The 24,981-nt window shown below is 48.6% G+C and overlaps 1 protein-coding gene across 4 annotated transcripts in view; it reads right to left on the reverse strand.

Annotated features, from left to right (window-relative positions):
- RIPOR1 (RHO family interacting cell polarization regulator 1) overlaps positions 1-24,981 on the reverse strand; it is a 123,632-nt gene that overhangs the window by 19,080 nt on the left and 79,571 nt on the right. For all 4 annotated transcript variants that reach the window (XM_044419848.1, XM_044419846.1, XM_044419845.1 and 1 more), the window contains exons 2-10: positions 8,767-8,893; positions 8,452-8,604; positions 7,572-7,650; positions 4,238-4,261; positions 2,569-2,622; positions 1,069-1,221; positions 907-970; positions 562-605; positions 68-193 (exon numbers count right to left, since the gene is read on the reverse strand). In XM_044419848.1, coding sequence (XP_044275783.1) covers positions 68-193; positions 562-605; positions 907-970; positions 1,069-1,221; positions 2,569-2,622; positions 4,238-4,261; positions 7,572-7,650; positions 8,452-8,604; positions 8,767-8,867 — 798 coding nt within the window. In that variant the 5' untranslated portion in view covers positions 8,868-8,893. The remainder of the gene's footprint in view (positions 1-67; positions 194-561; positions 606-906; positions 971-1,068; positions 1,222-2,568; positions 2,623-4,237; positions 4,262-7,571; positions 7,651-8,451; positions 8,605-8,766; positions 8,894-24,981) is intronic.

A 24,981-nucleotide genomic window follows, 5' to 3' on the forward strand; every position in this document is an offset into this window, starting at 1 on the left:
GGCAAGAGTGCCGGAGAGGCCTCGCCTCGGGCCCACGCTCTGGAGGAGGGAGACACACGCAGCTTACCTTGATCGACAGGAACTCTGTGATGAGGGGCAGGAAGATCATCTCCTCGCTGTCCCACACTTGCTTGCCGTTCGCCTCAATGCGGCCCCGCAGCTTCCATCGCTGGCGTCCGTACCGCATGAAGATCTGCCACCAGGGAGAGAGAGGCGCTGGGCTCAGCCGGACAGGGAGTGGCCGAGAGCCACCTGGTTCTCAGAAACCTGCTCGTAAGCCCAGCCAGCCGAGTCAATACACCTCTTGCAGAGAGGGAGCAGAGGAATGCATGGGGCAGGGGCCCAATCCAGCTCATCACAGAGGAAATGGACTAAGCTTCTCTCCCGTGCTGTTGAGCCAAGCTGCAGGACAGTGAATGCCAGTCGCTTGTTCTGCCACCGGAAAAGTCTCGTCATCTCCCGCACTCTCTCCAAATGGCAGAATCCAAGTGCCCTGCCCCCCGCACCTGCCACCGCCCCCTAAACAGAAGTATCGTCTGAATCCACCTCTCCTTCACAAACCTCATATTGGTCACCAGCACAGAGCCTGGCAAAACCGGCCAATCCTGCAAGAGAAATAAAAGTTTAGAGTGGTACCAAACCTCTCTTGTGAGCTCAGAGCAGCCCCAGGTTGGCCAACCCACATAAATGACAGGTGGTGGGAGGGGGTTCAGGATGCCTCTCCCCAGGGGTCCCCTCTTGGGGGGCTCCAGGCTGCTCTTGCGGCCAAACATATTTGAAAAAAGAAGCGGACAAGCACACAGCAGGCAAGTGGAGAAGGAGCCTCCCCTCTCTAGGCTTCCTTGCCTCCCCAGAACAGCCACGAGAGGTTCCTGACATTTGCCATGTTTGCGTGTCCTTTGATACCTTTCATCTTGATGTGGAACTCGCCCAACTGGCTTTCCAGCTCGCTCTCCAACAGGCACATGTTCTGGAGGGGAAGACATCACACCTGTTAAGGCCACCAACCGAGAAACCCAGCCTGCCCTCCTCCCACATCTTCCTTGGCGTGCTGCGGCCTCGATCTACCTCCGTGTATTCTTTGTAGCCCTTGCCTGCTTCAGCCAGGCTCTCACGGGCCTCCTTGCTGCCAGGTGAGCCGGCCGTGTAGGCCTTGACCATGTTGTGGGCCCCATCCCGGAGCCGTCGTTGGATGCAGTAGGACTCGTACAGTTCATCAATCTGTCAAAGCAAAACCGACAGAGTGGGGCTAACAGGGAGGTTTAGCAGGATGCAGAGTGGCCACGATCCTGGAACCAGTCAAGATTCCAGGAGAACTGCAATCCCAGCATGCCGCATCATGTCCCAGTGAACACTCCCTGCCAATTTTGTTTCTCTGACTGTAGGCTGGTTGAAAAGCACGTGCTTTGCACCTGACAGGGGGTGACGCTCCCTTGCTGCAGAGGCTTTGCTGACTTCTAGTCTGCTGCTGGGCACAACTCGAAGTTCCTCACAACTCAAGACCAGCATTTCTGAAAGTCCGCCTGCTCCCAAACACACCTGCCTGGGTTTTAAGCTCCTGTCTCAGTGCTGCTATTATCAGTGGCTGGCTAGGCAGGAACACAAGAGGGGGCTTTCTCAGGGGCTGCTCTCAAACTGTGGAACTCCATACCAGGAGAGGCCAGGCAGAGTTCCTCTTTGCCGTCCTTCTGGTGGCAGAGAAAGACAGCTTTTGGTGCGTAAACTAGCCGGTGGCCTTGGATGCTGCTTTCATTCTTTTCCTGTTGTGCTTTTAATATATTTTGTTATTGTTTTCTTATGTGTTTTAATTTTAAATGCTGTCTTTTTGTGCTGTTAGCTATTGTGATTACTAAAAGGTGGGGTCTAAAATGAATAAGTAAATAAGGAAGGTGTTAAGTTCAATCCCTGGCAACTCTGGATAACAAGTGATGGGGAAAAGTCTTCCCGGAATGAGACCCTGGAAAGCAAAGGCCAGTCAAAGTAGTTCATTTTGCGTTACACAAATAAGTAGTCTGACCTGGTACAAGGGAGCTTTTTATATTCAGAGCATTTCCTTCTCTACAAAATTAGCAAAGGCATTAAGGAAAACACCACAAAGCGTTAGTACATGTACACACATGCACACACACGAACTCCTAAATGACTAGAACGGGAGAGCACACAGTGCTGAGCCTGGGGGACATAGAAACTCAACTTGCATTTTTATTCAAGGGATTCCTGAAAAATGCTAGAGTAAGCAAAGAAGGAATAAGTTGTGATCTGCAAGAGCAGAAACTGGTAGAGGAGGCACAAGGCTCCCCCGCACCTGACCTTTAAAAATAAAAATTCTAGCCCTCATGGCTTGCAATGCCTGTTGCAATCGTGGAAGCCAGAGGTGAGGTTGAGCAGGATTCCTAGCTGTGAGGCCAGTAACTCCCATTTCCGGCATGGCTCCCTGCCTCGCCTACAGAAAATTAGCGAATACATGCACACCTACTCGAATGGCATTGTTTAACAAAGGCTGCAAAACATTCATCTGTTCTTGGCACAGACATTCTTTGCGATACCCTACTTAGAAGTGGCAGGTACCTTGCTAGCATGAAACTCCAGACGGCGGAGGAACCGCTCGGTCGACTTGACTTGCTGTAAAATAATAAAAATCCCATTAGAAAGGAAGGGGAAATCCAACTGGCAAGAGAGAGCAGGACCTCATAGGTCCTCCATGTTCCCAAGCTGGCAATGGGAAGGCCTGGGCCTCTGAGAGAGAGCGACAGTTTGCATTAGTGCAAAAAACTACAGTTTTCATCCCTGCTCTTTGAAGTTCCCACATTTTGTTATGCAACAGGAATGAATTTAATTGGCTTAGTTACCCTTTGATGTACACAAGACCAACAAGAGCCAGACTGTTCTGTTTTTTAACTTAATTTTTGTGCCACAATCAAAATAATGTACACCTTCATCATGTTGAGTACCTTGGGTAGATCGGGGGTAACAGTGCCAATTAAATCCATTTCAATTTCAGGCTGTAACACTACAAAATGTGGCAAAGTCGAAGTGGGAATGGGTAAGTCAGTAAGGCACTGTACACGGCTCTTTTGCTGATCTGTTTTGGTATGAATGTTCACGGGAATACGGGGGGGGGGGGGTTAAAGCCAAGGAACTACTGTTTAGGATGGGTTAATCACAGTGCTCCCCTAGGCTTTCCCTTAGGTGCTGTTTTATAGGTACTAGAAAATTGTTCATGGTTGACAGGGAGGTTGGAAGGGGCTTCATGAAGAAACGGCATGGTTATATTCTTTTAGGCTTTCCTGTATTCTTCACTGCTTATGGTAGGTAGTAGGATGCATATTAAAAATATAATAAGGCTCATAACCGTCTTTTCCCCATCCAGTTAGCATTTTTGGGAACTCCTATGCCTAGTGTCGATTTCTTTGATGTTAATTATTGGAAAGAAAGAAATCCAAGGAGTAGCTCTCAAACAAGCAAGAAAAAGACACCGCTACACACAATATGCATCACCTGTTTGACCAGTTGCCCATTCCGTATTTCCCTGGCAACGTTATTTCCTCAAAGAGCCAGCGCATGGCTGAATCAAAAGTGCCCAGGAAAACCAGGATGCAGGCGAAGGCCAAAGGTTCTGCTTGCTGTTCCCCGTGTTCTCTTGGACCACTCAGAGCTGCCGCAGCTCATCCTGACCAGACACACCACTGCCTGCAAGTCTTTTAAGAGGAGTGTTGCTTCCGCTGGTGTTCAGCTATGTCTCTGGACCTTTTGGCCTAATGGCGTTTGCATGTTTTACAAGCAGTTTTTTAAAAACATGCAAAACCTGTTTGCCAGGCACAAAAAAGGAGGATCGCGTGAACACACAAGGAGCGATACCTCTTCTGAACCGATTTCAACCCTCTGGGGGGGGGGGGATATCATCCACCCCACCCTTCAGCATTGTGTTATTTGTTTTTGAATCCAAAGCAGCCTGGCCCCTGGGAAGAGCCAGTGGGGGCAAAGCTGCTGGACCATTCGCATGTCCCCAGCCAGTCCCTTGAATATTGCTTGGACTGCTGGCCACTGGGACAAAGGATCCAGGATGCGACTGGAAGGCAGGAAGACGAAAGAGCAGCATGACGAAAGTGCCTTTGCTGACGCCTCGGAAGACACTCCAGGTCTTGTCTGATGGACATGCAGGCCACACAGGTGGTCAGGCCTATCCTACTCGGCCACAGTCCCTGGAAACTACCCCTTCCTTTTTAGTACAGCTTACCTTATCGAGGTCGTAGAGAAAGCCCTGGAAAAGAACAGAAAAAGGAGGGATTCAGCTGGGCACAGGCACCAGAAGTGATTGCTGAACGCACGACCCCGTGCTTGGCACTGCCAAAAGACCGGGGCTATGCCCACTGTTATCAGGGCAACAAGGGGTGGCCCCGCTTCCCAGGAGGAGTGTTTTGTGTGGGACGTGTGGGGAGATGGCCATCCTGCATGCTAGACACTAGTATGGCAAGCCCAGTCCCCAGGACAGATGCCCACAGCATCAGAGTGGCTACAGGAAAGTCAGGTTGCTTACCTGGGACTGTCATTCTTTGAGTTGTCACCTGTGCATTCACACAGATGGCTCTGTGTCTGCATGGTGGCAGGTTTCTACAGCTAAGCATTAGTTAGTTCAACTCTAACCCCTCCCCTTCCTCTTCCCTGCATCCATGGGTAAGCAGACCACTGCCATGAATTTAGTGAAGGTCCTGGGGGTAGTTGAAAGCCCAAAAGGGAGTACAAAGATTGGAACATCTCACCTGCAATTTGGAAGCATAAAAAGCATCAACAATGGCAATCTATGGTAATGTGGAAGGGGCACCTTTCAAGTTAGTTGAGGTGAATCCATACCCTCCTTGTGGGAAAGGTGGGATGTTCTGGAGGCTGACCCTCCCGAACTTCCTTCGTGTGATAGGCAATTGATGCCCCTGAGAACCAGGATCAGTCTGGGTCCCCATCTCATGTTGGTACCATGAAGTAGTGAAAGCTGAAGCCTTAGGAAAGGTTGGGATGAAGGACTCTCTTTATCGTTCCCCTTGGAGTGATTTAACCTCCAACATCAGCCTCAGGGACAGAGCCATGCACCTTACGATATCGAGAGGTGAGATAGCATCAAACTAACTGGTAGCCTCTCTCCATGATGCATAAGACCCAGGAGTCAGATGTTATCCCTACCATGCAGGAAGAAACAGAAAGAAATATCTGGCAAGATTGGCGGGGAGAGCAGTGAGAGTGGTCAGCAGTGGCACTCAGCATGGGGGCGGCCATGGTAGCCTTGCATTTGGAGACTCAGAAGCGGATCGCTGAACCCACACAGACCTGTTTCGCCAGACTGTCCAGGCATCTGTCCTCCCAGTCGGCTGGTGCCAAGGCTGGCATTACATTAGGACCTGTGCAGGTTCAATGAAAACCGAAAGAGGAACAGGATGTCTCTTTCCAGGACGCAATACATGCTCTCAAACCATGTGAGGTGGCATGTGTTGCTTTAAGGACCGTCCACATCTACTGGAGCACCTGCACTGGTGTGGGCAGGAATGGTATTGCCAGTGGAGCTGAGTCTTCCGTGTGGGTGGGGTCAAAGATGGGCTCCATGACTCTGTCTTCCAGGCTGCTGTGTTTAGAGATTGAGAGAATTCGCCATTTGCAGGACCTGTTTGGAGAAGCCGCCCATCTTCTCCAATGGAGGCACTGGGTCCTACGTGGCAATGGCTACATCAGATGAGAAGGTGGACAGTACTGCGTCTGGGTCTGAGTTGGGCACATAATCCTTGGGATCCGACAATGAAGAGGGCATTCTTGGTCTCAGGGTTGGTGGCATCAAAGATAGCCATTGGTATTGTCTGGCTGGTACCATGACCTCTTAAAGGTGGAATGAATGTCCCTGACGGCCACTGGATCTCAAGGTTGGTAGATTTGGATGGCCCCTCAAGATTGAAAATTGCAAGTTTCCCTTGCAGAATGCCCTGGAACCCCTTCGGGATCAATGGGGGCTGATGATGCAACTGGGCCTTAGTGCCGATGGTAGACAGGGGTTCCTTCTCAGGTTGACTGCTCTCTTGGATCCGAGCACTTTCTTAGTACCAAATGGTCTCTTGGCATCACATAGCCCTTGTGTCAAAGGTTGCCAGGACTTCTGCCTCAGTGAGTGGCCCTCGGTATCAATGGTCAGCTGGAGCTCTCTTCAGTAGTGAATAGTCTCTCGGAATCGAGTGGCCCTGCGTTGAAGGTTGACAGGGCCTCTGTCTCAGGATCAAGGTGCCACATGTCAATGGGGGAATCTCTCAGCATCTGTTGGTACTGAAAGGCCCTTGGAGTTCATGGTTGAGAGGGCCTCTGTCTTGATATTGAAGGCTCAGTACCAAGCAGCCTCAGTGTTGATGGCTGACAGGGGCTCTCTCAGCATCTGCTGGTACTGAGCGTTCCTCAGCATTGGTGGTTGATGGGGGCTGTCTAGGCAACACATGGTCTCATGGGTCCGAGTGCTCTTCTGAGATCAAACAGGTCCTTGGTGTCAACCACAGACAGGGGTTCCCTCTTGGGACTGAATCATCTTTTGGGTCTGAGAACTCTTGGGACTGGCCAGGGTCCCTGGTAGATGTGGCTCCCCTCTTGAGCTGAACTGTCTTTTGGGTCCAAGCACTCTTGATATTGACCAGGCCCTTGGCAGAGATGGTAGATGGGGGCTGTCATGGCATCTACACTTCCACCTGTTGCAGCAGCCATCTTTTCCCCCAAGCTTGCGCGCATTCCTGGCCATGCCATCAGGCATTTGGAATCTGCAGCTTCCAGGATCCGGCCCCCAGTCAACTGGCCCCATGCTTCCAGGCCTGTTTTGCGAAGGCCCAGCAACGTGGGCATGATCCAGTGATGTTCACCCAAACAGAAAGGCAGAGGGAGTATCTGTCCATGCAGGAGGGGGGTTTACCCACATAATGGACACTTTCTGAAGGGTCCCTTTGATTCCATTATGGCAGATGGGGAAGGCAGAGGGCAAAGAATGGAGGAAGGACTGGTAGAAGGACACAAAAGACCAGAGAGAAAGCAGGTAGGAAAGGGGGGGGGGTCGAATTTTAGAAGTAAAGAGTGAAAACGAAGTTCATGGAGAGACGGTTGGCTCAGTAGGGAGTCAAGCGGTAGAAAGCGGTAGAAAGAAAAAAAATTGCTGGGAAAAAAATTAAGTTGATGAAAGAACCACATCCCAGTCTAGGCATGGAGGTGGTCAGAAAGGAACTGGGTGGATGGAAAGAAGCCCCCCGTGCTGCCCCATGGATGCAGAGATCAAGGAGGGGAGGGGCTCCCACCCAAACTAGCGCTCAGCTGTTCTGAAGGGGAGGCCCAGGCTTGCCGGCAACAGGCTCCACGCAGGCACAGAGCCCATATGTGTGATGCACAGAGAGCATGAAGAAAAGGAGCAAGGCAGAAGCACTTGCGAAGCTGCATGGTGGAGGCTGCTCCGAGAAGGCTCCCTTCTCTCCCCCTTCCTCTGAAGTCCCCCATCCCACACTCCAAGGGAGTTAAAAGCACACCCTCAAGGCAGGCATGTTTTCGGTCCATCCCAATCCTTCACTCACCAGGCGAGAATTCCTCTTGGACTCACGGATCTGGGTGCTCAGCTTTTCCAGCTCCAGCTGGTGCACTTCCAGATATGCACTGAAGGGAGAAAATGGAATAAGCACAGAAGGAGCAAGACCCTTCCTTCTCTCCTGTGGAGATGAGGGGAGACAGTAGCCTGGACCCCCATTCAAGCTGCCACCACTCCTGCAAGATGTTGCCCTTGGCAGCAAAGACCTGGGACAGCTTCCCAGCAGCCTGTGCCAAGTAGAGCTATGCCTGGCAGAGGTTTTGGCGCACAATATTAGCTGGGCGGGGTGGGGGGCGCTGACAGACCGTGTTTAAGCAAACAGACTGTGCGTGTGTCGCCTAGCCATGCATGGGTTCCGGAGGGGAAGCAAAGAGGCACGCAGGCATGTAAACACTTCCATCCATGGGAAGAAATACTGTTGTATACCCCGCTCTGGAGACACTCAACTTAAATCATCACTAAACTCCCCAAGTGGTTGTACCTTGATGATGAAACGCTTTCCCAAGGGAGATCCACCCAGCACCTAGTCTGCTATCTTGCAGACACTAGGGAAAATGTCTCATGTGCCCAAGCCTTCAGCTGACTGCTTTTAGACCTCTTTGTTTTTAGTTATGGTTGTCGTTTGTTACAGTGCATGGCCAACCAGGGATGTTTTTACTGCTGCTTTTAAGAGATGTGCTTTCGCTCATGTCGTTGGCTTGGCACTGCTAGTGAATCTGTATTTAATGCTGTTTCCAGTCAGCCATCAGAAACACACACCAAAGTGCCACAGAAATACAGCACAAAATATTCTAAACAAATAAACAAAGCACCCCCACCGTCAGCAAACCCCGGCAGGGAAGAGCTTGCCGGATGCCGCAGCAACTTACGTCAGCCCCTTCTTTAGAGCTTCATGCACTTCGTCAAGTCGCTCTGGCTGGGGAACCTTGGGTGGAGGGGACTTGTGGGACATTGAAAACATCCTACTGACTCTGGAGCCAGACTTCCTGGAGACTGTCGGTGTGCGAAACGCAAGGCAAGTCCTACCAAAGAAATCCACAGGCATAGTAAGGAGTTACGGGGTCAGCAGAGTGGGCTGACAGCTGAGAAATGCCGTGCATGGGAGACCCCTGACTCACCGCAGCCATCACAGAAACGCACGCACTTGACTGGCAGCTTCCAACGCAACCCAAGCCCGGGCCTACCTGTGAGATTTGTCCTGGGGGGAGTTGACTCCAGCGAAGGACTGGCTCCTATTGATCCTGACCACCAGACTGCGCCGCTGGGGCCGCACTGAGAGCGACATGGTCGAGCTCCACCGGGAGGGCCTCCCTGGAAAAGAGGCATGCGAAGTGAGCGGGCAGAGCAGCCTGGCCGGACAGGCTGCTCCTGAGACTGAGAGTCGGGGGTGGACAGCACTGGCACGAGGAATGAAGCCCCAGGACAGGTAGCGATGGAAGTGGCAAGAGAAGGCGCTAATCTGTGCCTAGGGAGAGCAGCCCATTTTAAATCGATTTCAAAACAGCTGCTGAATCATTTGTCTGTATACAATGTGATACCTCCAGTAGCAGTGACGTACGCAGTAGGTGTGATGCACAGAGACCATGAAGAGTAACAACAGAATGTCATGGCAGAGGTGAGCACAACACCTGGGTAAATGAAAAGGTAGCTCACAAGGTTATGATCCAACAAACGAGGATCACAGTCCTATGCGGGGCTGTTATTCAAATGACTGTAGATTATTATTAATATTTATTATTACATTTCTATACTGCCTGTCTCTGAAGCGCTCTCTCTCTCCCCCCCACCCCTCGGAGTGTGTGTGTGTGTGTGTGTGCGCGTGCGCGCTATAGCTGGAGTGGTGCACCATGCAGCCTCGCCTTCCTCATTTCCCCATCCCAAGAGTTTACCAGGGGAATTTAGGGACAGCCTGGCACCTCTCTGGTCGCATCCTTTGACCGAGGTCTCACTTTCAAGATGATGCAGCTTACTAAATACAGAACAGAGGGCAGCAAGGGGCGGAAGGCAAGGAAGACACTCCATTGTCCAGATGGGAGCACAGAGGGAGCCCTGCTGCTATGAGAGAACAAGTCCTTCAGAACTGGCTAACGGCCTTCCTCCGGTCATTTACTTAGTCTGTACAGAGGATCTTAACGAGTGCCCACGCACACCGCTCCATGATTGTGCAAATCAGACATGCTGTGCCCTACAAGCATCTGAAAGACATCTCACCTCATGTTCCATCACTCCTGCCATAATTCTTAGCTGAGGCTTGTAAATAAGTCACAAAATTTATTAGTCTCCGTTCACACATACTCAAGTTAATAATTTGTGGTACACTGAAATAGCTTTAAAAGGTGGCGAGGAGACACGCAACTTGCTTTTTTCTAATTTAATTAACTGATTTTCAATCTAAAATACAACCAAAAACTCCTACATTTAAAAACAAAAACATAAAGTTAAACATACAATTAAAATAATTCTTACAGTACAGTGCTCCTCACCAGCAGGACCAAATCAGACATGTTACAAATCGAGAAAAAAAGTATTTCTCTAGCCAATTTTAAAAATCTAAATATTGGCTTATTCCTTAGCATTTTTCCTAAAAATTCCCTTAAATTTAATGGAAACCCTTCTAATTCAGTAACTAGGCATAATGGTGAGCGTGATAGCATAATATTTTCCTTGTACTTGTTCCAGATTTGTTCTTATTTCTAATTTAATGAATACAGAAGACTTTAGAATCTTCCCTCCCCTAAAAGCAGTCCGTTTCTGGCACATCTATCTTTAAAAATACATTTATAAATTACATTCTTCAACAATGGTGGCCTTCAAAGCACACGCACACACACGTGTGGGTGCACACAAACACACACACAAGGTCCTGTAGCACCCTGAAAACTGGCAGATTTCTATAATCAAACCCTGGCCACACCACAGTGCCCAGCAGCCCAGTTCACATGCCAAGCGGTGGCTCCTAACACCTGGGAACAATTTGTGCGCATGGACGGAATCTTGGGAACAGCGTGCACTGGAATGTCCTTCCCCAAGGAGAGGTCAGGGTTACGACCACTGACTCAGGCGTCCAAGAATGGACACATGGGGAAGAAATCTGTGGAAAACGCCTCTGGGTTTGAACCTGGATAAGTTCAAGTCTTAACGCATGTCCTTGATCCTGGACTCACTTCTGTAAAACCGGGACAATGTCCAATGGTCTTGCGAGGCCTCTGCAAGGATTCGTTCCACATGGGAGTGAGTGCTCCTGGTGCTCAGCTTGGAAGACTTGGCAATTACAGCAAAAACATACAGAAATGGGCAAAAGGGAACCGAGCTTTTCTGGCAGGAAGCACATCCATGGGCCACCAGCAATTTTACCAAGATTCTTGAAAAAAGAAAAAAAAGACTAGTCAAAAAGTTGGGAGCAAGGACCTCTGCTCCACAGAGTTTCACCTTTTGCAGCAGAAGAAGAATCTCCTGGACATTCCTATGGCATAGGATGCTCCCACAACATATTCTTCTGGGTAACATGGGCCTGTCTTTCTCTTTTCTTTTTAATCATGCATTCTTTACTAAACAAATGCTCCTTCTCCAGAACGAATAAAAGCTTATGGTCAAGAAAAAATTATACAAATACAACAAAAAGAACTAATGTGGAAACAAGAAGAATGGCTGCATAGTAAAAATAGTCAAGTGAAGTCTATGAGTTGGGGAGAAGTGCAGTGAGCTAATCAAGAAGAAAGGCATTTGCTTGTAGGACAGTCAGACAGACCTAAATCAGAACCTGATCCCTGTTAGACTGAGTCAGCACTGAATTTCTAGTCAACCTAACTTACTGGGTTAATGTATACCTGAGTAAGGCCTTCCCAGGTCTGTCACAACCATTAGTGTGTGTGTGTGAAGTTGTCTTGTGTTTCCTTCCCCACAGATCAAAAATATAAATCCTGGGTGACTTCAGGTTTCTCTAAAGAGAATCTTGCTACAATCAAGGAGCTGTCATGGGGATCTGGGTACCCATCAGCCTCTTCTTGTCATTCTTAGGGAATGCCCCATGTGGTTGCTCTACTCTCAAAGTCTGTGACATTATGACTTGGGTCATAAGATAACTTAAAGACATTCACAGAAGGGAAGGCCATGTTCCTCAACCCGCAAGGCTTTCTGGCTGGGGTGCATCCCAAATCATGTGAGATGAGGCAGCAAGCTAATCAATTTGGGGCTAATTCCCCTTCCGCAGAAGTCCTTCGCTGGCTATCTCATGTTGTTTGTAAGGCTCCCCATACCGTGCCCCTTCCGAAAGGCTTTCTGGGCAGCACAGATAAGTACAGGAAGTAAGGGGGTTATGGAAAAGTTTCTCCCATCAGCTTAATTTCATTTTTATATTTCTATACTGCCCAATAAGCAAAGTTCTGCAAGCAGTTCACAAAAACTGAAACCATAAATACAGCAAAATGGAACATAATACTAACTTAACTTCCTTGACTTAATTTATCTTAGCATTCAAGCTGTTGAGGGGAAAGTCCTATGTCATTGTCAGCACCAGCAGTGGTATTTTTATACCATCCCACAATGGAAGTTCCAAAAACGGCATACACCACATTTTTAAGCGCGCACTCAGCAATAAAAATATAATTATCATGTAAATATCCTAGTAGACATGGATCAATAAAAACAGGGCAGACAAGTCCTAAAGCCATAAAAGCCAAAGAACTTTAAAAAAATGTAATAAAGCCCATAAAGGGCCTGGGATAATTAAAGAGGTTTTGCATTCCTTCCAGCACCAGGTAATGAAGGTACCAGGCAAGCCTCTCTTGGGAGCCCCTCTGGAGAAAGCCCTCTTGGTATTGATGGCCACCCACCAGAACATACTTGGCAGTGGCACTCTGAGAAGGGCCTCCAATGGCGACCTCAGCGTCCAGGTACTTATGGATGGGAGGAGGCAATCCTACACATAAGCAGACCCTAAGCTGTTCACAACTTGAAGGTTAAAACCATCATCCTGAATTTAGTTCAGAAAGGAAGCGGAAGTCAGTGCAGATCACAAAGCACAGGTGCAGTTTGCTCGCATTGACTGGCCTTTCATGCAGCTGTCTTCTACTTCCTCCCTGTTGCAAGAGAGGAGCTACTTGAGTTGCAGAGCTCTTTCAGCAGTGATGCAACTGGGTTAGACCCTGGACAGAACCATCTCAGGGGCCTCCACTCTAAGCAGCTTTATGTAGTACAGCTGGCATTTCTCTTTCCCCACACCATCGCCATCCTATGCTCTACAAATGCTTCTCTATCCCTGCTACAATAGAAGAACAATGAAACTTTTTACCAGTCCCAATTACGTGTCTGTGTAAATGTCCTGAGGTGTGCATTTTTGCATTTTAATTCATTTAAATCGTAGTGCCACCATGCCTACAGGTACAACAAGATTTGCTCCTGCTGCCCTGGTGCCATCCTTCATTGCCTTCTGCTCGCTGCCTGGTCATTTGGAAGCTCCTTGGACTTCAGGGCTCTGGCCCCAAAGTACAGCACCGCCACCTCTCAGTTCACGCTCCCAGATTCCATGGGGTCAAAGGACTTCAGCAGCATCCTTTGAATGGCAGATGCTTGAGACCAGGCAGTATGTCTCCATCCGCAGGCAGACGGAGACAGAACAATCTCAGTTCTGACCCCCAGCTTCACACAGAAGCAGCAGTACCTGCTCAGCACAAGAGAGGCACACCAGAACCTTCCCTGTGAACTCTTCTGTGCTACACACAACCAGCTCAACTTTTAGACAACAGGCTCTGCTTGCTCTAAGTCGCACTATTTACTTGCAATACATTTTGCATGTAGGACGGCACTAAAAAAACAAACCAACGAAACCCAACAAAACGCGCTGAGCAGTCTAAAGTACTACAATCCAGTACTTCCCTGGGAAGTACTACTTCCCAGCTTGCAACACATGTTGCCCAAAATCACTTCGAGGGGAATTTGAGCCCAGGCTGGCCTGGTCCACTGCTCCCCAGAACACTCTGCAGCCCCGCAGCCCCCACAGGGCAGACGGGTTCCCCCCCCTGTTCACAAGCCATCTACCTGGCACCAGGCTGCTCTTCACTTGAGGGCTGAAGGCTGGAGGAGGAGGAGGCGGAGGCGGTTGAGTAAGCCAAACTGACCTGGAAAAGGGCAGTGCTGTATCTAAATGGGCCAAACGCCAGAAAAAAACATGCCTGCTGGCTTTATTTTTATTTGTGGCACACCTCCCTACCAACAGAGCTATTCAAGGTGGCTTACAGAAACAATTAAAGTCACTTTAAACTACAAGACTATATAATAGAATACAATTAAAGCTATAATTAAAGAAAAAAGAACAGTACCCAATCAGACAGATATATTTGCAGGCAAAAGTCCTTCTTAAAGTGTTTGTCACGAGAGGGAGTGAAACCAGCCCCCTTGGCAGAGTTGCACACCAAACGGGTTCTCTCTCCCAGGTGCCTCTGAAGGGCTCTCTGGAAGTTCTTGAGAAAGTCGGGCTGCTTATCTGTAACTGCCGTTCCTTGAGTGGCCACCTGTGCATTCACACATACGACTCTGCACCTGCATGGTGCCTGTTGTCAGGAAGATTCTACAGTTAAATGTAGGTTTGGGCAGGTGCCCCTTCCCTGCATCCATGCAGAGGGGCTCCTGCCCATTCCTTCAGTTCCACTGAGACCACTACAGGTCCCAGAACCAAGAGAGGAGTGTTGTATCATCCCAGTCTGGCTGTGTGCCCCCACAGAGGGGGACTGGTTGCGCTGGTTCGACACCAAATGGTGCTGGTGGCGGGGTTGTGTGAATGCACAGATGACCACTCAAAGAACAACTGTTGCAGGTAAGCAACCTGGCTTTCTTCTTGCGGTCTCTGTGCATCACACATATGGGCGACCAGCCAGCTTACTGTGGAGAGGACAGCAGGCTGATGTCATCACTGGAGGACTGGGGAGAGGACTGCTCTGCCTGCCCTTGCACAGACGTCTGGACTGTAGTGCTTGATGAACCTTGAGGGTGTGGACTGGGTAGCTGCCTTGCAAAGATCCCGTAAAGGTATTCTTGCAGGGAGGGATGCGGACATCGCCATAGCTCATTCCATTAATCCACTGACACGGTGTCATGCTCCTCCAGAGCTTTCTATACGATTCTTGGGCAATTTTCTATCTAGAAGATATTATCACAAATGCTTGGTTTTACAGTTCTCAACAACTGCGATTTTGTGTCTGCAGAGATCACAGGCGTCTTCTTCACAGCAAAAATGTTTATGTTTATTTTATATACAGAGCTGAACAAAAGACCTTAAGTCTATTGTTCCTTTGCAAATCTGTGTGCACACACTCAGCACCTTACCACTTAAGTGCTAAGTCTAAAAAAAAAATCAATGCATACAAGAAGGTTGTTAGGAGTGGAATAGATCTGCACAAGAAGCTGAATGTGAGAAGGGAAGGGCAAGCAGTAAAAATGAAGTGAAACCTTTTGAGCAGAATACTCCACAAGTCTTTGGATCTTTTTGTGTATAGTCTGCAATTTATCATATTATTCTTTCCCTGGAGAAGAAAACCTAAAATGGCAGCAAGCTGTAAAAGTGACTCGGTTTGGGAATAGTTTAATGAAGTTCCTCTACCTATGGGTAAGGCAGGCAGGCGTGCAAATTATGTAGAAAACCATTATTTAAATCTAGTCTTACTGACTAGTGATTTAAATTACAATTTGATTTAATTTAAATTACAATTACAATAGTAATTTAAATCATTTGATTTAAATCAAATCCACCCTGCTGGAACCCCTTTGGGATTGATGGAAGAGTTGAAAGTACAGTCTCATTCCAGGAATGGTACCTCTCTGGTTCCAGCAGTGATGTCTGTCCTGTTGAGATACAGGTGAAATACCTGGATGCTGAAGCCTCTGGAGGTGGCCATGTGGATCACCTAAATATTGGAGCTTCTGCAGGTGGCTGGGCTGGAGGCTGGGGAGAGGTCCTCTATTTCCCCCTCCCTAATATGATGCTGCCAGGCCCAGACCTTCAATCAGGTTGCTCCAGAATTGGATCTGAGTGTTCTGTTGGGGCTGACTGGGCTCTGGGTGTTGATGGCCAGCAGGAGCTCCCTCTTTGGAGTGAACCATCTCTTGAGTCTCTCAGAACCGACCAGGTCCTCAATGCCAATGGTCAACATGAGCTCCCTCCTGGGACTCCTGGCACTGAACCATTTCTTGGCCCCAACTGGGTCCTCAGAGTTGATAGCTGACAGGGGCTCTCACGGCATCCAAACGTCTGCTTGGTGATGCTGGTGGTCATCTTGTTTGCATGCTGGGCTGCTCTCCTGGCCATGTCGCCTTCTCTGAAGACAACCTGGGCAGAGCAGCCACGGGCAACGCGGCCCTGTGTTTCCAGGCCTCTTTTGGGAAGGCCTGCCAATGCGGGCATTTGGGAAGGCCCTGCCAATGCGGGCATTTTCCCTTGCCCAAGCGGAAAAAGCAGGGCGAGTAGCTGTCTGTGTGGGGGGTGGGAGTTGACTCCCACTGTAGATGCACTTCCGGAAGGGTGCCTTTCACGTCGCTGCAGCAGATGAGGAAAGTGGAGCGCTGAGGATGGAGGAAGGACCGGTAGAAAGATGCAATAGATCAGTGGGGTGGGTGAAAAAGAGTGGGTAGGAAAGCTAGGATTTTGCCAGTAACAAGTGAAAGCAAAGTTCATGGGGAGATGGGTAAAAAGGAGGCTGAGCAGGAGGCCGAGGAGGAGAAAGCGGTAGAGAGAAAAAGGCAACAGGTGCTGAAAATGCTTGATTTGAGGAGAGAGGCACTTCCCAGTGTGGGCACGGAGGCAGTTGAAGAGGAATGGAGGGGATGGTGGAAGCGCCTGCCACGGAGGCAGGGAACAGGAAGCGGAGGGGCTCCCGGCCAAGCGGACCCTTGGCTGTGGAATCCTCCCGACAAGGAGGCGCCACGCAGGCACAGAGCAACCTGTGTGACGCACGGAGGGCGCGAGGAACAGCCAGGCGGGCTGGTGTGAGAGGAGGTGCTCGCTGGGGCTTTAAACGCATATTGTTCTGTAGTTCTCACTCCATGCAGAAATCTCAGACCTCAAAGGGCCGAAGGAAAAACCCCACGGGCAGCTCCGGCCCTCACTGCTCCTACACACTGTGCTTCGCCCATGGCTCCTTCCACCCCTTCGAGGGCCACCTGCTGGGTAGGACTAATGGCTTACCAACAAGCAGATGGCATGGAACAGATGGGAGGCAATAAAGCACCGTGCAAAGGCAGCGCTTAGGGACCAGAGCAGATGGGTGCCTTTCCAACTGGTGTCTTTGGCGCTCTGGGTTCTCAGTCACTGCCTGTTCTCCTGGTTCCGCAAACCCATAAATGCAGACACACTCCATTCTGTACTAGCTGGCGCTGAATTCTGTGACCATTGTACATTATGCAAATGGAGCAAGTTTGCCTGATTACTTTTAATTTGCATTCATTTATTCTAGCTCTGCAAATTGTGGTGACAGGAAGGGGAAAAAAGAAGAAAAGGTCTGGAGGGAATCCCAGCCAGTAGACATCCTAGTCAGCCAGGCTTCCAAGATTTGAAAACGCATTATTCTCTTACATTTACACTTATCTATACACTCTAAAGACTAGAAACTTAACAAAACCAGAGAAGTGTAAAAAGGGCTATATTCTGTATCTAGAACCATATTTTCATTGCATTCCCACAGAATATCTGCAACAAGGACACATGTGCAAGTCCTTAGAAACTGAGATGAGGCTATACCTGTGTGATCTTGTGAATTAAACTGATCACAGAAAATAAGAGAACACCCCCCCCCACAGAGAGAGAGAGAGAGAGAGAGAGAGAGAGAGAGAGAGAGAGAGAGAGAGGCGGGGGGGGTGAACTTCAGTTAACAGCAACAAAAAAGCACAGTTCTATTGAAAAGCAGTAAAATATATCCATCTTTTACTAAGAGTGTAACATTTCATGGAATAGTATCAGACAGAGGTTGGAAACCGACTCTTTCCACAGATAATGATACAGCTTATTGGGAAGTATTAACTTGATCTATGTAGCTAGAGCCCTCACTGACTGATGCTAATTTGGTAATAAAATATCAATAGTTATTCATATCAGTGTTTTACGTATCAATGGTATGATCATCAAATGAACATGATATGTCTATTGGGTTATGTTTCCTCTTTTGGTACTGTTTAGATCAACCTTTCCCCATTTTTGCCTCCTGTATGAATATACCACCAGGGCAAGGGAAATGAAATCTTGACAAGCAGAAACCAAAAGGAGAAAAGCATAGCCATTTCACTCACACATCATTACTTGGCACTTGGTGGGATTATGCTGGAAATAGGAGTTTGCTCCACAAGGGACAAATCTCCCAGGAGTGGAACAAGACAGCGTTTTGCACGCTGCGGCAACAGACAAAGGCTCAATTCAGGAAAACACGCACGCACGCACGCTCTTTAAGCGAAATGCTGTTTTGGAGCTGGAAAAGCTACAACAAACTGTCATGGCAGAATATAACATCTTCCTGGCAGAAGATGCAACGCTCAACTGGTGTCCCCAAGGGATTTATCATGAACTATGCTCTGAACGCTATCTAGCCATTTCCTTTATGACCAGTGAGAAGAAGGAGAGAATGGAGAGCACAGCAAACGGCGCATACGAATTGCACTGCCAACGGTTCACAGCCTTGTCAATCAGCTAACAGCTTACTGGCCACATAACAGGCAGGAGAAAGGGCAGCCCGTATGTTAGGTGTCACCTAAAGCCATACAGACCTGAACAGTGGCCAATCCAAGTTAGTCGGCATCAGCACCAGCCAACAGGAGCAGCAGAATTTTGCAAGCCACGGATCTTGGTTACAATGGTCCAGAGCTTCTATGGTGGATCCTGGACCAGAGAGTAACCCCGCAGGAGTAATTTCAGAGGAACCCCATAGGAGATGGAAGAGACGCCCTCGCACTGGGCACACCTTGCCCATGTGACGCGAGGCCAAAGCACCAAGAAACACAGGAACCCGTCGCCTGACTCCACCAGCTCTCTGTCGGCTCCAGCTCTGTTTCTAGGGCAATGCTGGCCCAATTAAACTTATTAGGAAGGAGCTGTAATCCCAGGCAAGGCACCGGCAGATTACCCTCTCTGTTGGGGCTGTTTAATCAGATCAGCGGGTGAGCCATGCCTTGCCAGCCCCTAGCTAACCTCACCAGGTATTTCGATGGCCAGCGACAGCGAGAAGGCAGCAGCTGCTCCTGCCGTGTCAGCACGATCCCACCCGCAGGCCCACTCCAAGAGGAAGAGAACGTGCTCATCTGGCCGGGGCAGATATGCTACTGCCAAGGCTAGAGCACAGGACCAGACTGGGCACCCTCTTCCGGTGCACAGTTCTTCCAGACAAGCATGGGCACCGCGTCTGTGAAACACCAGGTGTTGACAGGCACCGAGGAAATTCCAATCCTAGGAACTTACCTGTACAGCAAAGTTAGTGCCTAATGTAAAAGATATCGGGGAGACTTTTGGGGCCACAGGCCATGGAAGCTTGAGAGGAAGAGGCAGGCAACTCAGTGAAGGGGCAAAATCTGCAGGTACACCAACTTCACCTAGATCCTCACAGCTGAGAAAATAGTTCAAAGCCAGCACAGGCAGCTGGAAGCTCGGCAAAGCAAGATGCTTCCTGGCGTCTTTTTGTACAGGGCCTGGCTCCACTCTTGCATTCCTAGCATTTCATAGTCGGTTAGCAACTGGTACCGCTGACAGCAGAGGAGTCCAGGCGGAGTTGCTTAGGAGGCTGATGAAGGGCAGGTGAGCAAGCCCCAGGGGAACACCCACCGCAGCAGGGACACATTCCAGAGCTGTTATCTTAGGCTGCATTTCCTTATCTGTTTGCTTTTTGGTGTTTCCTGTAAGCAGATTGACAGACAACTTCCAGAAAGGACTGCCCCAAGTCTACGGTGGCTTTATGAGATCTTGGGAATTTTGCTAGCCAGGGACCTTGTGCTCTTCCTCCACTACAGAAATTTACATTTTCAGCAACTTATTTTCATTCATTTACTTGCAACCTACTATTACTTACATTTATATCCTGCTTTCCTTCACAGAGCACAAGGCTGCATGTATTTTAGTCCCCTCCACTGTTTTATTGTCACAACAACCCTGTGAGGGAGGTTAGGATGAGGGTCTAGCAACTGGTCCAAAATCACCCAGTGAGCCTTATGAGCAAGTCAGGAACTAGAGCTCAGGTCTCCCCAGTTTTAGTCTGACTGCAGCCACAGAAACAAGCAAGAGGGGTGTTAGATTGAAAATGAGAAGCGGGAATGAGAATGAGAAGTGGGAACTGGGGAGGAAGCTTTTGCAAAGCAGGTAACCTGGCAACGCTCCCTCAGCTCCACAGACATTTCTTCACTCAGGTGTTCTGGTTTTCCCACCTGTTTTTAAGCTGCAATAATATAGGTGCCTACAGCTGGAAATGAGTGTGGCTGCTCCAGCCCCTTATATCCAGACTTGGTTGAATGTCCATTTCAAAAACTTTTAAATAAAAACACAGGCCTAAAGCCAGCTCAGTCTTAAAAACCCGTCCCTTAAGGAGTGCAAAGGAAAGAGAGACAGAGCGTCAAACAGCACCTTTCCTCATGAATGCAGTCAAACCAGCAAGGTATGTTTACCAACACTTGGCTTGCTTGTAAGCTAAAAGGTACCTGTGCCAAGGTGAAGCATGATGTACCTGTGGGGACACCTAGCAAGGTGCATCTTTGTTCTGAGCACCTCCCAACCCCCACTGCCGCCTCCACCTTCCTTTTTAGCTCTTACTTGTTCTTTTATTTGTTTGCACTGTGAGTCATCTCAAACATTTTACTAAAATTGAGGAATATAAATATTTTCAATGACATAAACATATACTTAGCATCTGAGGGGCATGCATAGAGACAAACAGATCCTAACAGAATTTGGTTTTTGTCTGAAGAATTAGGACTGGCTTTGAGATTTAAAGGCTGAATGCTAAGAAAGCATATTAGAGGCAGCCAAAGGGGGTGGAACCAGCAAATTTTGATTACCTAGATTCTCATGTTAGCTGACTGGGTTTTGAGGTAAGGATCTCTGCAAGTAAAAGAACAAAAAACTCACCCACCTCCAAACCTTTCTGGAAGGATGGAGTTAGCTCACCTATGGGAGCATTCAGAGAAGGGATGTCACTTGGACCCCCTTGCGAGTTTGGTACAGCCTGTTCCAGCAGGGCAGGACCGCACTGTCTCATTCTGCTACTGATGCAGCTCTGGCTCAGACTTCCAAGTTAAGATTGTGCTGATAAGCCATCGGAGGGGCAACAGACGCATACCGAGATAACCAAACCATCATATAATATTCATTCTGCTTTTCTGTCCAAAAATGCACGTAACAGACAGTTCCGATTACTGATCCTTTGCCTTTAGAATGGAGAAGCCTGGGCCAGAAGTTCACAAACTATGGCAGGGATTTGTGAAGAAAAGTGATGAGTCACAAGTCCCCCCACAGCTCGTCATCCAAGTCTGGCATGATTCACCCGGGAAATTTCTGGTGAGCAAAATGTCTATAACAAAATGCTTGGCTGAAGGCAAATCCACGGGAAATTGGATTAGAGGCACTGAGGTACATATTTCCACCCACACCCTGGGCTTCCCTTACCAGCCCTTTGGGGATTTGAGTGCATGAAATAAAATGGATAAGGCGGCTCCCAGTGCCCAGCAAAACAGACTTGAGCAAACACACCCCGCCCTGAGAGAGAAAAATGGAAGGCTCGAAAAAAATGTAGCATCTGGGGAGAAGGCGTCATGCTAGGTTCTTCTATTTTCTCTCTGCACATTGACTTTACTGAGAAACACTACTTCGAAACATCACCGTTTTCCCAAAAGGAAATTTCTCTTCAAGTGGCAAGTAGCTAGAAATCCTTATCTCCCCAGTCCCCTCAGCAAAACGTAATGCGTTGGTTGGGAACATGTGAGTTGAGTTGAACCTGTTCTAAGTTCCTCTTTCAGTACTGGCCCCCAGTTGGATGCAGGGTTCCGACAGAGATGGCAGATCGTAGCTGTCCAAACATCAACATCCGCCACAATTGCCTGAGCTCTAAGGGTCCAGGAATACACATGCCATGATCACAACTATTTTATTTATTTATAAAATTTGTATGCCGTCCATTACTTCCATCTCTGGATGGCTTACAACATTAATCAGAATAAAATAAATTAACTATTCCCTTTATGGGTGCTGCCTACTCAGGTCTGTTCTGTCCCCTGACTTCCTTGACTCTGAAAGGCCTCATATGTTCAACCCTTTGGCGGCTTAGGAAGTAACAAGTGATAGGAAAGCCCCTCTCCAGAGAGGACGTGCAGGATATTCCTATTATTGTTGCTTTTAAAAAACAGATTGTTTTCCTTTCAAATTTATACCACTCAATAGTCAAAGCTCCCTGAGTAGTATGCAAAAAGCAAACAAAAATACACATAATATAAAGTTACAATATACAAAACAAAAACAGTTTAAAACAGCTAAAATATTTACAATAAGCTATCTGGATAGATACAACCAAATGAAATGCCCATTTCGAGAACCTGCCCAGGAGTCTGAGAAGATGCAGGCAGTCTTGGCCCTGAGTGGCAATGGCATTCTGTAATCAGGGTGGTGGGCACCCCTGAGAGACCCCCTCCCGCATCCTCACTTTCTGAGCCTTCCTTGGAGGAAGACCGCTGGCGCCGATTGCTGTGGCCGGGTAGATTCAAAACTGGGCTAGGAGAACAAGTGGTTGGGCTTCTGTAAAGCAATTTCCTCTTTTTGTGCTGCAGCCGCTGCCACAGATTCACCCACCCACTACAGGGTGGTGAAGGTGTTTGTGTGCGGGGTCGGTCCACTTGGCTGCCCTGCTGGTTTTTGCACGAACAAAACAAAAACCTGGCGAGCTTCCAAACCAAGTTTTATTGTGAAATCACCTGGGCTCACTTAAGCCTTTTTATGGGGGGCGCGAGGCGTCGCTCACTGCCAGCTGCAACCATCCGCTTTGTCCGCTGCTGTTCCCTCTATTCCATTCCACAAAAGCCTGTTAAAGACGGAAGGAGGGTGTCGCTGCACGATACCTTCAGAGTGCGAGTGCCAGGAGCCCTCTGTCTGGGAGCCCTGCAGAAAGGCCGCCACGGGATTTCCTCAAGCCTCTCCCCATTCCCCACCCTCATGGTCCTCCCAGCCCACAGTCCCCAGCCTCCCTCTCTCTTCCTGTGCCCACCTCCGGTCTCTGACTGAAATAGAAACCAGAGAGATCTGAATTCTGGAGAAGGCGCCCGGGGGAATCCATGCGTGATGCATCCTGCATTCCCGGCACAAACATTTGGCTTTCCTGGTTATAGAGCTGTCTTTTCTGCAATGACGTCACCAATAAAAACATCGCAAAGAAATGGGCAAGTCCCTAGGAGGAAAGTGAAGCCCCTGATTAGCAGAGTGTGGCTGAACTTTTAAAACAAGGTACAAGGGGCCTCCCTCCTCCTGTCTGGAAAATCCACTGGAAGGGAAAACAGAAACAATCAGAGGAAATAGTCCTTACCCCTCAAGCATCCCAAAAGGACTTGTGTAAAACTAAGGCACCTAGGAGGGGCTCTTCCTGCCACACCAAGCAGGAGTCTTGCCACCTGCTTCTGGCTATCCTCTTCAGCTGAAGCTCATACCTTGATGGAGACATTTCAGCTCACAAACTCTCCATCACCCTGCAGAGTGCACTTTTCCAGGCACTGCAATGCTCTAGGTGAAAAATTTGGAGTTGGGAGGCCTGCACTTAAATCCCCTCTCAGCTATTAGCACGGAGAGTAACTCTTAGGAAAGTCATCACTTTTTTGACTCAGTTTAGTTTATCACCATGCATGAAATGGGAATAATAGCGAGCAGCCTTTCCAGGTTCTAAACATGACACACCTACTATAAAGCGCTTCGCACAAAGTGCTAAATAAGTTATTCAGTGCTATCCCCACCCCTTCTATCCCTCAGTGCAAAATTCCCAGAGGAGTCCAGTCAGATACACGCAGCAAAAACCAGCTCTTCTACTGCTCTGGTCACTTTATCACTCCTCTACTCCACCCTGCCCAAACCTTGTGCCTTCCAGACATGTTCGGACTGCGACACCCAGAATTCCCAGTCAGTGGCCCTGCTGGATGGGAATTCTGGGAGTCGCAGTCTAAATGCCTCCGAAGGCCACCAGGTTGGAGAAGGCTGCCTCTGCCATATACACTTTCCTAGAACTGAGGAACCTTCACAGCACTGCACAAACTTCACCTCTTACAACAGTTCTGCAGGAGAGCTGAGGGCAAGACAGGGTGGATCAGGCGGCACAGGATCATGACTCGCTCTGGATGTTATCCCCACTTCTTGCATGCTGCAATTCCCGCCCTTACTCCTTGGGTCAACAACTACTGTTTGTCATTATGTGCAAATCAGGTGAGCTACGCTTACAGTAAGCTGTACTTTGTCCCAAACTAGAGTTGGAAGCTGCAGTTGGGTTTATTTATTTTACATTATTTTTAGCTTGCCTTTAAGGGTACAGAAGTAAAATATAGCTTATGGTAATCATAGATTGCCGGATTTGAACAAGCCACTGTTCTCAGGAAAAGAGTGGAGAAAGAGTAGACAAAACACAGGAAGGAGAGACATAGCCAAAGCGCGGCTTAGCAAGATCTCCAAACCAGGCCAGTGGATCGCAGCTGAAGTGAGGTCTGAAAAGCTGCACCAATTCACACAGTTAGCCATCACACACACGATGGTGACTGGAGCACCACGCACCACATCCTCTCATACTACCAGATTTCTCTTGATGAATCACTGTTGTTGCATTTATATCCCACCTTTTTCCTTCCAAGGAATTCAAAGCCGCTTACATAATTCTCCTCCTCCTCTCCATCTTTGCTGCACAACAACCCTGTGAGGTAGGTTGGGCTGAGAGTCTGTGACTGGCCCAAAGTCATCCAGTGAGCTTTACGGTTGAGTGGGGACTAGAACCCAGATCTCCTGAGTCCCAATTCCACACCCTCAAGCACATTAACACACTGGCTCTCTCTGGTTTTAATTTGCTATTATTATTCTTAAATTAACACTGATTTTCCTTGATTGTGTTTTTATTAATGTTTTGCAAATACAAATGCTGAAGAAAGGGGCATACAAGCAGGAAGTAAATATGTCACTCTTCTAGGTACTTACTAGCTGTCAGACAGTGACCCCTTCCATCCAGCCATTCTTCCTTCTCAGATCTTAGCAGGCATTACCCACATTACGTTCACATTTATTTTCATAGCCAAGAGGGCTAGAAGCATTGTGTTTAAACCAAAAACGTGCATTCTTTACAGCAGGGGTGAACTACTTGTGCCCTGTGGTTGCCTTGGCCTACAATGCCCATCAGTCCTCGACAGTACAGTCAGTGGCAAGGGATGATGGG

The sequence above is a fragment of the Varanus komodoensis genome, unplaced genomic scaffold (assembly GCF_004798865.1).
Source record: "Varanus komodoensis strain SLA01 unplaced genomic scaffold, ASM479886v1 scaffold109, whole genome shotgun sequence".
In the NCBI taxonomy this organism is placed as follows: domain Eukaryota; kingdom Metazoa; phylum Chordata; class Lepidosauria; order Squamata; family Varanidae; genus Varanus; species Varanus komodoensis.